Source organism: Hippocampus comes, unplaced genomic scaffold (genome assembly GCF_001891065.2).
Source record: "Hippocampus comes isolate QL1 unplaced genomic scaffold, H_comes_QL1_v1.1 scaffold23, whole genome shotgun sequence".
Classification (NCBI taxonomy): Eukaryota; Metazoa; Chordata; class Actinopteri; order Syngnathiformes; family Syngnathidae; genus Hippocampus; species Hippocampus comes.
Genome location: NW_017806066.1, coordinates 782,187 through 795,903, shown reverse-complemented (window position 1 = coordinate 795,903; position 13,717 = coordinate 782,187). Strand labels below are relative to the sequence as shown.

Sequence of the window (13,717 nt, the reverse complement as noted above, 5' to 3'; positions counted from 1 at the left end):
AGGCACACATTATATTAGACGAAGATCGCGGGCGTGCTGGAGCCAATCCCAGCCGTCTTCGGGCAGTAGGCGGGGGGGACACCCTGAACTGGTCGCCAGCCAATCACAGGGCAGACAGAGACAATCAAACATCCCGGCTCACTCTCACACCGAGGGAAAATTTTGAGCCTGCCATGCATGTTTTTGGAATGTGGGAAGAAACCAGAGTACCCGGAGAAAACCCACGCAGGCCCGGGGAGAACATGCAAACTCCACACAGGAAGGCCGGAGCCACAATGGGAGGCCGATGTGCTAGTTGACCACCGTGCTGCCCAAAAGATATCTTATTCGTCGTAATCAATAATTTTACCGAAACGGCTCAATAGAGTAAATTTGAGTTGTTGACACGAGGACACATGGAATGAGTAAATTTGAAAAGGCCTAAAGTTGGAGGCTTTGAAAGCCATGGGTGTGTTTTGCAAAGTGCAAATATTATGCCACAGAGAAATGGCGCTCTCCGGTCGTGTTTCACGGCTGAGGGGGCTCTCGTTGATGCAAGACACCAAATTTCTTCGAGCATCTTCATCTTCATCATCATCATCATCGTCATCACCGGAATTGAAGCTCAATGAGGTGAAACTTGCGGGGCCACCGTGTTCGACTTCATCTGTTCAGAATAAAACATGACTACAAAGATCCTTTCATGTCTGTTTGTTATTGTTAAGACTTCTTGTTTTGTTTGGTGACATAACGGGTGGGTTAACTCAAGGCACTGTGACGGCTTCAAAAGAGGCAGCAGCCTTTTTTTCCGCCAATAGGTGTCACTATTTTTGTTTGCCAGGGAGCGCGGGGGTCAAATATTGACGGAAGGCGACGTATCGGCCAAAATGAGTTGTTATTGGAGAATTAAATTCAAAGTAAACGTCATTGGTGTGATGGATTTGCAAAAAAAAAAAATGGGTTCAGAATTCAATCTAGCCCAGCGAGCGCGTGACATTCATTTAACATCAATTTGATGTTGAAGATTGGATTTGGATGTCCAATTGATGCTGAAAGGACAGAAGATGCTCACTGGGAGAAAATGAGGCATTACACCCATTTTTCATATTTTTAACAGTGATGTAATCACACTGTGCTTGATCCAGCATTATCCGGAGAAACCGAAAAGGTTCGAAGGTCTGGTTCGAAGGGGGACCGTGTGTGTGTGAAAAGACGCTCACCTCGCTCTTTGAAGGCCTGCACTTCAACGTCTGACCGACGATGATGAATGTGCTCTTTTATTTCCCACTGACCAAATCTCGCGGACGGACTCAAAGTTTTCACCGAGGTAAGAAAAACATTTCAAGTGAAGTGGCCCATAAAGCATCCATCACGTTCTTGCTGTTCGCGATCCCCGCGGTGAAGCCGAGCTCGTTCTCATCCAGTGCGACCTTCGTGCGTGGCCAAATCGTGTTACGCCGGCACGCATCTCTGGCACGCAATACTGCAGATGTTGAACATGGTGGGGTTTGTTTTTTTTTTTTTTAAAAATCAATTTCAGTGAGAAATTGAGTGAAAACGATCAGGAATAAAATAAGGAGGGCAAACTGACATTCGCAATTTTGGTGTCACATTGTGGAGGATGCGCACCGATGCATCTGATTTTTGTTTGGAGGGGGTCCGCTACTTCTCCTTATTCAAAGTAGAAAACTGCAGTTTCGGGGGCCTGTTTCCAATCTGCAGACATGCGTGATGAATTTTGGAAATCATCTACAGCTTTACTGGTCTCAAATAGCCCACCCAGTCCGGACCCGGTCGCTTTTTTTTTTTTTTTTTGCCCTGGAGTATTAATACGATTAGAGGCAGGAAATGTGAGAATCCCCAACAAAGGGCTTCCAACATTCAATCCAAACAACCAGAGGCCTCCTAACAATACCCCCCCAAAAAACGTCCTCCTCTCCCGGGTGCTCTTTCATGTCGGAGTTGGTGCAAATCTCCCACTTTTCTCTCAACCCGATCGCTCCGTTTCACTTCAACCCGATAAGATGACTGACAACTCATCGCACAGTGTGGCGCCAAACTTTTTTTTTTTTTTTTTTTGCGCAAGCCTTCAAATCCCATCGAAGTGAAGATCAAATAGAAGATATTTCTTGTTCACTTCAAACACGGCGTGATTCTTAAATGACGTTTGTAGCTTTTGAAATTCAGCTTTTGGGTGATTAAAACTAAGCAAAACGGACAGTTCGCGTACCGATTAGGCACTACTTGCACACACATGCAAAGCTATTAAAAAATGTATTTCTTTTTCTGATCATTTCCACGGAACCATTTTTATATTGCCTCGTGAAAACCATGCTTCCCCCTATACGTAAAGGCTATTATCGCTATCGCTCTATGATGATGCACATGATGAAATAAATTAAATGAGCGTAGTACAGGAGCCTCATTTATACAGCACGATATAATTCACGTGCATGATTTGTTTTTAGTCGGTATTTTAATTTAAGTTCGGGGAAGCGAAAATATTAAACCGCATCTTAACACCATATTGGAACCATAAGACACAAATTGTCCCAAGTCGGTTTCGGAAGAACATGATTAAGGCGCGGGGGGGGGGGGTTGATGCACGAAAACAAAATGTGTTTTTGATGCCACTACGGGATTGAAAAAAAAAAAATTCTTGCTTTGGGCTGTTTTTCTGAATGGACCAGTGACGCAAACATCCACTTGGCAAGGATGGACAACTGATGAGAGTGCTTCTTTTTCACTGGTCCAGGCATCCTTGTTTTCCCATCGCGCCCCTTTTCATTGGTCAGAATCGTCTTTCTCGGGCTGAAGCGTGACATCATCTCCACCGCTCGACCTACGCGTCGAAGAACCAGCAGACTACAGATGATGCCGGACACCTTCAGAGGGCGCACGCATATTTGCGCACCTTTATTCCCTACTTTCGGAAGTCAAACGTTTGGAATAATTTGGCTTTGGGAGTTTGTGGCTCTTTCGAAGATATCACAGCCGGTGATGGCCGTGCTCTCCTTTTCGGGCGCTCCTTTTTGTGAATGGAGATGAGTCGTGCGTAAAAACTGGACCTCTCGAGTAGTTTTTTTTTTCTTCCCCCAGGAGCGGGTAATTGGTTGCCATCTGCTTGCGGGTGGACATTTACTATGACATTGGGCTCGGATATCATGGAGGATCTCGTAATCGACGTGGTGGGAGAAGGACTCCGAGATAACGCGGGGGAGCCCCTCGAGCTGGAGCGCGGCGCCGCGGACGCCGAGACACCTCCCGGGGAGGAGCGGGACTCGGACTCGTGCAGCCCTCCGCAAGCGAGCCCCGCTAAAACCAAAGGTCCCGTGTCGGTGAAGCCTCCGTACTCGTACATCGCCCTCATCACCATGGCCATCCTGCAGAGTCCGAAAAAGCGCCTCACTCTCAGCGAGATCTGCGACTTCATCAGCCACCGCTTCGCTTATTACCGCGAGAAGTTCCCCGCTTGGCAGAACTCGATCCGCCACAACTTGTCCCTCAACGACTGCTTCATCAAGATGCCCAGAGAGCCCGGGAACCCCGGCAAGGGCAACTACTGGACCCTGGACCCGAACTCCTCCGACATGTTCGAGAACGGCAGCTTTTTGCGCAGGAGGAAGCGCTTCAAGCGGCAACATTTCCGCTACAAGGAGCACCACCGAGCGGAGCCCGGCGCCCCGCACGCGTTCCCCCACGGACACTACGGGCTGGGGACGCCCGCCCTGCAGCTCCCCGCTCTGGAGCTGTACCCCTACATGCATCAACATCACCACCATCATCATCACCACGCGGCCATCCCGCCGGTCAGCAGCATCCTACCGGCTCTTTCCAGCTTCTTCTCCCGGAGCGCCGTCACAGCCAAGGCCTTCCTGCAGTCACAGCCGGGCATGGAAGCCTTCTCGGCGGCGCACTGCACCGCCTACTCCGCCCCGATGACGCCCGGAGCGGCTTTCGCATCCCCGGCGCTTTTCCACCCGGCCGTGTCCTCCTCGCCTCACCTGGTCACCTTACAGCAGGAGTATCACAAGTTGCACAGTCAGCTGGCGGCTAAACGCGTCGGCGACCATGACAATGAATAAACCGCGTTGGCTGCGCTTACGGACTGTTTAAATGTTCTCAGGTAAAAAAAAGGCAGTTTCCACAATGAAATGTTGTTTTATTTTTTTACACTTGTACATACATGATACAGTCTTCATTTCTTAAATGGTGATAAATGGAATGTTTAAAGGACAGGTTTTCCTGGAAATAAATAAAAAGGAATCCAAACAGTGAATTCAGTTTGATTTATTTATTTGTCTTATATGATAAAATGCGCTCTGGATTTACATATTATTCATCCGTTCAGACAATTGGTAATCATGTCCCTATAGCAAAAAAAAAAAAAACGAAACGCAAGGAATCACCTTTAAATGTGATTTGAATGTGTTCTACTGTCAACAAAATTAATGAATCGGGCCACCGGGATGAAATGATGCATGGGGGGCCGGTGTGTGTGTGTGGGGGGTGGATTTTAACACAGACGTTAAAACTTAATCAACGCATGTGCGATGTGAACATTGAGACAACTAACAAAACTGCTAAAACTGAAACGAAGCTGTGCTTGAAAGGTTAGATATAATTTCGACGTCTGAGTTCTCAGAGTTGACCAACACGCACACGATGATTAAAAAAGATGTTTCACAGATGAAAACAGAATTTCATGCGTAAAGATCAGCACAAAACGCATCTCAAACGTACGTAAAAGAGTTCCAGGTTTTGTTCTTTTGTGATCATGCTAAAATTCAAATATTTTTAATGATGTCAATGGAGTTACCTTCAAACATGGCTCATTGTAAAAACCAATGATTAGTGCAGTATTCAATGAGGTAAATCTTTTTTTTTTTTTATAAACGCACGATTGTTGTCTTCATTTCATATGAAAACGTAACCAGATCAAATCAAATAGAAATTATACACAAACAGCAATGAAGCATTAACTATAAAACTGCTCCATAATTTTATATAAAGTGTAATGCAATCTAAAATGAAATATCAATCTCGTCAGTTGCTTGAACGGAGCACCATTTAACCAAGGACACATATTCCAAATGAGAAAGTGTGTTCTATGTAAATAATTGCACATTTTCTTCTCGTGTGTACACGCAGGTAGTGTGTACATTCTGATTAGGTCATTTATTATTTTAGTCGAGATAAGTCTATGCATCGTGCAGAGTTACGCTGAACACGACAGCCAAATAAACAGAGATTCTGGAGCACTGGAATATTTATTTAATGCTCGACAGTTTAGACGGATCGTCGCAGAATCTCGTGGACAGGGCAAATTATTCACACTTGACATCATACATGTAGAAACAAATTAAGCTGAATTTGGAACACTGTGAGGAGCCGCAACAAATAAGAGAAGATTAATACCTGATGGGGAATTTTGCACAAAAAGAAGAGTGCCGATTCTTCTATTCTCATTTCCGGTTCAATCCCCCATTTATTTATTTATTTTTGCATTGGACTCGGTAAAGATTCGAAAAATTCCGATTCCGAATTTTACGTGGCGGGGGCCCAAAGGGAGATTTTTTTTTCTTTTTACGAGGCCCCATATCTCTGCCAGCGCTCCTGTTTTCCACCACTATTTTAAATTGAGGTTAATCCAATCTGTTTTTAATGCTTGTGGGATTTCTTTCTTTACGTCATTTCCAAATATCTAATACTCTATTAGGCCTACAAATGCCTGACAGCTAAAGAAGAACTGTGGTTAGTTTGCATTCATTATAGTATTAACATCAACCACTTCTGCCGCCAAAATGTTGCTGATTACAACTTTAAGGCCTCATAAAGCCAACGCCAAATATTGTTTCGAATGTCTCAATTAGGATTTTGCTGTATTTCTAGTCAGAACTCCAACTTGTCAAACACGAACCGCGGAAGCAAACGTCGTTCAACACAAACGTCATCATCAGGCGTCGGGACCGCTCAAGTGATCAGCTGATCGGAACATCAGCGAGTCAAAGACGAAATGGCTTTTTTTTTCCAGCAACGAAGAGTTGAAAAGAGAAAGAGGCGACTCGAAACACCGTCGCGATGACTGATAGGCAGCTGGGGAGGGGAATGGGAGTCATGTTGTCGGGAGGGAGGGAAGGAGAGAGCCCGCCGCACCTGATAAAATAAGCAAGTGCGACACACGAGGGTTGTGCGTGCCAGGAGTCGGGTGAAACACATTTGCATTGAGACGTGGTCTTTTTTTCTTTCTTTTTTTTTTTTTTGGGCATGTCACGGTGTTTTCAATAGTTTTGATCTTCGGTGTGCTGCAATAGTAGCTACGACCATTCCATCCCAAGAGATGCATGAACCCTAATGCCTTTACAGCAGAGAAAAGTGCTCATTTTTGGATGAACACGGGAAACAAGTGATTCATTTTACCGTAGTTTGAGGTGGTTTACAACTTCAGAGAGAATGATTGTTTTATTTTTTTTTTTTGTAGTGGTGGAAAGAAGGCTTTCTGATGGTAGTTGTTGACAACCCTGCATTTGTCCCGTTTTGAGAGGCGGCTTTTATTAGAGGCTACCCAGTCAGCTAAATATGAAATAAATATTAGAAACAACTCTGAGAGCACTATGGGTTGGCCCTAGTTTTTATTGGGTGGCCAATTGTCAGCGTAATCTGCTGTCATGGAAGATATGTCAGAGAATAAGACTGTGTTACAATAGAATAGAAAAAGAATTTATGGCATGTTCATTTTATGTTATTATTAAGGTCTGTCTCTCGAGGCATACAACGCAATTAGACATTAAACACCATATATCATATTATTATTTATATGACAGAGCACCAGACGTCAAACTCAAACCAGACCTGGCCCCGTAAAGTCATTTTATGTGATCCATGAACGCTGAACACAGTTTTACAAGAAACAGCCATACCAATGTTAATAACCAAAAACGTATGTCATTTGATGTTGAGATTATTATGGTTGCCTCGTGTGTAAACAAAAACAGTGCAGCTCAGCTTTTGGCTGATCGAGTATGGTCATGGCATGGCTTGTTAGATGGCGTCAAAGCAATTGCAACTGCCTTTCTCAATGTATTTAATGACATCTAATTCAGAATCATCAGAGGGTTTCTGTTTCACTGGCCTTGAATTATACTTGTGATCAAACAGTATGATTTCATCATTATAATAACAACAACAATAATAATCAGTCATATGGCGGCACGAGCACACTTCCACGTGAAGGCTCACATTTCTGATGTGCAGGCCGTTTGCGAAAGAAGAGTGAGGCGACGCATTCCCATTCACGGCGAGCGGCGCGGCCGTGCCAGGCTGCCGCCTTTGCCAAGCCAAACAGACAGAATAAACTCATTGGCGGAGCATTCACCGCCGCCGGCTTCCCTCTTCGACGCTTCCACATTTTGGAGCCAAAGGGGGGGAGCGCGATGCATTGTGGGATTTCCCCTGCAGGTTTGGGTCCAGCGTAAGAAAAACATTGTGCCTGTATTGTTTCAGAGGGGTTGAAATGTGTCAAGCTGCCGCCACGTTGACATTTGGTTTCGTGTTTCGTGAAGTTAGTTGGTCCAATCAGAATTTGGTGAATGCAAAGGAGTGTTAAGGCTTTGCAGTTACCATCAACAAATCCCTGCCGTTTCCGCGGGGGCAGATGCAAGCTAAACTTCCACACGACTCCCAGTTGCCAGAGGAAAATCGCTTGAGCCATTCTCTGAGGAGTTATTCAATTAGAATCCCACCCCACTTCATGCCCCCCCCCCACGCCCTCACCCCCGCCCACTTCTCTGCTCTCCTTCTTTCACCAACGTGCCAAGTCCATTAAAACACACGATTCCGCCGGTGCACCCCGCCACAGTCTCGTGCCCGGGAATTGATTGTGCTCGGGCTGGCAAAGCGGCGTGCGGTGTGTTTTTGGAAAAGGGGACCCCCCTCAAGTGTCACTGCCACCACATGACAGTGACATATAACAGGAAAGCCACCCAGAAGGAGAATGATCTCACACCTCAGCCACGCGCTCAGAGGGAGTGGAAGCAACTCGAGAGAGGGGGGGGGGAGATCTGAAGCGCGGGCTCGGAGGGGACAATAAAAGCCAATAAAGGAGGCAAGTGTGCGGGGAAAAAAACGACAAGCAAAGAGTTAAACAAAAAAGCAAGTCAACGGTCTGGTGAAATGCAAAGACTCACTTCATTGGAAAAGAATCATTTGTCCGTGACATCTTGAAATACTTGCTCGGCAGTCTAATTCAATCATTTCCAACTAAACCTCTTAGACATTATATTCCGAGCCTCAACGTGCGGTTTGCGCGTGCGAGCCAATCCCCAAAGGAAATGCGCCGCTCCAGTAAACACAACTGCATTCAAGGTTGTACCGCGGGTAGATCTTCTTCTTTAGAAATGCTCAAATCGACTGCGGAAAACTCAAAACGGCGCTGCGGTGACTGTTGACTGCTGTTGTAGCAACGCGAGACTTCAAACCAGCGACTTCTTTGAAATTGAAATGCGCGTCCTGATCATGTATGGCTACGCTTCATGAAAGCGTTCGGATAATCGACTGCGATTCTTATTCATTTTTTACTTTCAGACTCCCAATAAAGTCGAAAAAAAACAAGTCCGACGTAGATATCAAGAAGTGAGTTGATGGGGCATATGGACGATGATCATAAAGATTGTGCAAAATCAACTTTGGACTTCTTGAAGGTGAAAAAAAAAAATAATTCCTCGAGCCACTGGCTCACAACCAAAGGGAGCTTGATTCTTCACCGACTCAAGACGAAGACGCAAAAATCCACAACCAATTCGAAAGTGAAGATGGCTGCCGTGAAGGCCTGGCAAAGCCGAGCTCGCTGTCCACCGGCGCTGCACTTCAGGAAATTTGGGATCATTGCCTCAAATTGCTCGGGTCGTAAAAATCTAAACGAATAAAGTTTGTGGGGTACGTTTCGTCCCGAGACAAGTGCTTCCTCATGCCGGCGGCTGCGCTGCCGCGCAGGCCCAAAAAGCCTTTCCGGCGACGGCAGGCAAGGAACATTTGCCTCCCGACCTTCACCTGATCAAAGGCGGCGGGAGCGTGATGTCACCCACACCGCGGCCCCCTCAACCACTTCTTTCTCTAAATGGGAGCCATTAGCCCCACAAACAAAGAGTTCAGCTCTGTCATTTAATCAAAAGCGGAGCAGGAAGCACAATCAACACGTGTCAGAGAGAGGTCAGAGCAGAACCGCGCTGGCTGTTGTTTGCACCGGTACAGTGTGTGATGGCCGCCCGCGTACGGCCTAATGGGAGTCACCAACCCCGGCCGGCGTCTGACGGATCTCAAAAGGAAGACAGAGTGGTCTACCTGCTGCATTAGTCATGGTCACGGAGATCGGGGCGGGCGGGGGGGGGGATTTCGAATACTGCCCATTCACGACAAAATTTCCCCTTTCTCTCTCCGTGTCTGCACATTATCTCGCCACTGCGACATTTGGCCCCCCTCCAACAACGTACGTTACGGCTTTAAAAGCGGCGCAGCTGAAGGCGCGGCGGAATGGGAAAAACACGGATCGGCTCAATGGCGGTTCCGTCGATGAGGTGGCCTTGCCAAAACCTCAGGCTTTGTAAGGAACAAGAAAAAGAGCCTTTTCACATGAATGTTCAGATTTAAAGGACCAACCGCATCGTGGAGGGAAATCTTGATTGCCACCCCGGTTGAAAGACCGAATGAAATTCCAGATTGTCACCTCATGTCACTTGCGGCTATGCTGCAACCAAGTCGCAACGGAAATGCCTACTGGGGGGGGACTGTGAAGTGAGCACGAGTCCGAGCACCCCGCCACAGCAACATAAATCCACAAATTTGAGTGTTTGTGTTTGACAACGCTCGGGCCGCTTCATGTCGATGCGATATGATTGGATTGATGGAAGGCACCGCCCTGCCACCCAAACAGTCGGCCTCTTCATCCCGCGTCGCCTCTGTTGGTGGTCCCTTGATGGAAGCTATATTTTCCCCTCACTTCTCTCTCCCCGCCCCCCCCCCCTCTCTTTTTTTTTTTTATAGCTAACGCAAAATTGTTCCTAATTCTCTGCTGCTAGAGGGGGGTAATTTGTGGCTTTTGGCCGAGCGACGCAAGCCTCAAATTTGAAAAAGCTGCTGTGTTGAAGGCGTGCTGCGCAACCCAGCCGGAATAACAACGCGCAGAGAGGCCAGAGAGGCAGCGGGCCCAAATTCAATTAGCGAAAAGCACCATAAGGCATGCACAAAACTTGACCGGCCTCGGAATGAAAAGGATTTATCGCTCTCAGTCAGTGGAAGTAGTTTCATCTTATCGCATCTCATCGCACAATCCAAGCCAAAATATTGCATCTGTGTTTGGATTGCCTCCTGAATGTAACATTTGTGAATGAATGACACAAAGCCGGTGAGCGCAAGCAAATCGTACCCAAGTCCAGCACTTGGAAAAGTAAACGACCCATTTTTTGTCATGACGACTGTACGGTTTTCATCCAACGCGATTCAGGGCCCAGTCGTGACTCGTCGCTTGCACGTTGCGGGAGTTGCATTGTCTCCAGCTCTCGCACTTCATAGTTGATGTAGCGAGCCACTTCAAGTCTCTTTCCACAACTCGACACACATTTCCTCAGGAAGGGCCTCTGTTCAAATAAATCAATAGCCAGATGAGTTGCGCCCATTTAAATAAACACCTAACCCCACCTATGGCCACTACTTGAGAAAATGTGTGTGTGTGTGTGTGTGTGTGTGTGGGCGTGCATGGTAGGTTAACTGAACTAAATTGACTGAAGGTGTGATTGTGAACGTTTGTTTGTGTGCCCTGCGAGCGGCTAGCAAGCAGTTTGTGGTGTACGCCGCCTACTGCTCAAAGACAGATGGAAAAGAGGCTGCTGGACGCCCGTGACCCCCGAGAGGAGAAGCGGATTGAATATCGGATGTGTGAATGGATATATTAAGGCCATTCATAAAAATGTTTTCTGAGACGAGGACCACAAACAAAGGCAAAGACTACCAAAACATACAATTATCGTCCACCTGTCAAATGTAAATTGACCCGATTAAGGTCATTTTGCCGTCATGTTTTTTTTTTTCTGTTGACTAGATGCGCCAGAACAAACAAAACAAAAAATATGTTGGAGAGCATCTGGAAGTTTATTCTCTAACGGGCGGAGGAGGTTGTACGTTGAGTGATTGCTGTCAACATGAAGACCTTAAGAGGCGCTCATTCATTTTGATGAACGGAGCCTTCCTCTCATACCGCGGCGGTTCTTTTTCGACTCGGGGGAGAAGAAAAGGAATCAGTCGAAAGTGTTTTGGTGCCACATGTTTTTTCACTCGTACCGCAGCACATCATTACCCGAGTGTTTAAATATTTAAGAACCGTTTTGTTTTTTTGTTTTTTTTTTTCTTTCTTTTAAGCGAAAGAACATCGGTGAGCAATGAACAGTTTGACATGAACCGCGATCACTCGAGGGAGCTGTAAAGGGCTTTCCCCGCCCCCCCGTATGTCAAATGAAGTCAGTAAATAAACATGCTTGTTGTCAGATCTCTGGAACATCTTGAGGGGCTTCCAGCCCACCATCTTTGAAAGGAAGGCCGATAAGGACGCAAAGGACAGCTAACGAGCTATAAATTGCCGGATTGGACTCGGGAGAGCGGCTTCGCCGCGCCATGTATTCAAAAACCAGAGTGAGCAAAGTTTTCTCCAAGACGTCACGGTCAACCCGGACGGCGAGATTTGCATCACGCGACACCCGGCCGGGGCGCTTTTATTATTTGATGCGAATTCTTCAAGCGTCGCTCGCCTCCGACAGCCACGCGATTCTCCCCGCGGCCCGGCAGTCAATCACAGCGCGAGTGACAGCGGATAGCAGGCAAAGATCGATGCTGTCAGCGCACGTGGCGCGCCTGTTTCATTTCACAAGTCGACTGGATTAAAATGCCTCGCTGAAAAAGACCTTCCTCAACCTTTTGGCCGTAAAGCAACACTACAGGAGAACGGAAAACATGACTAGCGGCGGCAGGATTGGTACGACTCCAAACTAAAGCCATCGATCAGCGAGAGTCCCGAGGGTCAAAATAGGAGAGAGGGCTTGAGGGGGGGTGCTGGTTGGGCCATAGTTCAGAGGAAGACGCAGGTGTGGGGAAGAAACAACACCATCGCATCTCAAGTCAAACAAACGCATCTCCGCCGATGGAGATGGATCGAGGGGTCAGCATTCCAGTCCAGGCTGGAGATCTCGACTGCATCGCCCCGAGTCCTCCGCGTCCGCTGGCTGCTGCTGTCGGGCCAAACATCTGGATGGAGGGAGGGAGGAAGCCACGGAGAGGAGTGCGGAGGGTGGTGAAGCGGGGGGGCTGAATTGAGGTTCGAGGGAAGAAGTGAAAGGCGCGTGTTTGTCTTCGGGACTCCTGCAGAGGAAGGGGCTCCCATCAGCGGGCTCGGGGTGGAGGCGCTGGAGCTTTTTAGCTCGTCTCTAACAAGTTCCAGGTAGCCCAAGGTCAGAGGCTGCAGTAAACGGAGCAACATTTTGGCTAATGTTGCAGCCGGCGTTTCAAGCGCCTCGATCACCCGTCCTTGTTCACTGCGCAGAAGCCGACTTTAAAAAAAAAAAAAACCTTGAATTTGTATCCCCCCCCCCCTCTCCTTTGAGCTTTCCAACGGGGAGCCATAAAGCGCCGCTCCGAGGGCACTCTGAGGTGGAGACCTCGGTAAAAAGGCTGCGGCGGCGGCGGCGGCGGCAGCTCTGGTGGGGCTCCCATCAGAGGTGCTCGAGTAATAGAGATGCATTCCCACACAGCGCACCTTGGGAGTACTTGATCCCTGCGAACGCCGCGCGGCCTGGGGAGGACACGCTCTGTAAATTTCTCTCCCGTGTGGCGTGTCCTTTGCAACAGCGGCCTCAAGCTTGTAAAAAAGGCCAAATAAAAAACACACCAATGACAGGTGCCAAAGTCAGGAATGTGTTGGGGGAGAGTGCGAGGGGGGAGTAAGAGTGCAAGGTGAAATATTATCTTGGTGCTTTTCACTTCCTGTTTTTATTTTTTTTTGTTGGGTGGGCGGATGGACATTACAGAGATTAAAACTGAGCATATATTATTAGTTTGCATGTCAATATATTTTTAAGCAACTATTTCATTTTACTTTTTTTTTTTTTTTTAATAGTTTAACTTTGGTCCTCAAACTAGATTAAAAACTACAAACATTTCAACACTTTTGGTTCTCGCTGACACTGCTCAAAAGGGTTTGAGTCATGTTTCCATACGTTTAAAAAAAAATTATTTTCAAGTTTTAGATGCCCTAAAAATCGATCTATATATATATATATATCCAAATCACTGTCCACACTATTTTTTTTTTTTTTTTACGGTACCATTTATGTTTGATATTGTTTTTTTTTTTTTGTTTTGTTACTGTTGCTTCTTTGGAGCTGCACTAGATCTTATCCACGCGGATTTATAATTATGGCATTTATCTCTTAGAATACTCATTTTATATTGGATGGATGGAATTATCACGATGCAGTGGTTCTTGATTTACTCATTTTTTCCCCAACGTTCCAATTCATCTAAAATGGTTTTCATGTTGATTTTGTTTGGTTTTGATGAATTAGCCATGCATTTTCCCAATTTGTTTTATTTGTCGTGCCACCCTCATACATTCGTATCAGTTTTAACTGCACGCAAGGTTAATTTGGAATAATCAAATCCTTTTTTTTTTGAGGAATACAAATACAGCGGTGTTGAA

At 46.6% G+C, this 13,717-nt stretch overlaps 1 protein-coding gene across 1 annotated transcript; it reads left to right on the top strand.

Annotated features, from left to right (window-relative positions):
* Nucleotides 1-2,396: 2,396 nt before the first annotated feature.
* Nucleotides 2,397-4,254, top strand: foxd7 (forkhead box D7). The gene has a single exon (XM_019893460.1). It carries the CDS (start codon nt 3,123-3,125, stop codon nt 4,062-4,064), a length of 942 nt encoding a protein of 313 aa, XP_019749019.1. The 5' UTR covers nt 2,397-3,122; the 3' UTR covers nt 4,065-4,254.
* Nucleotides 4,255-13,717: the final 9,463 nt, after the last annotated feature.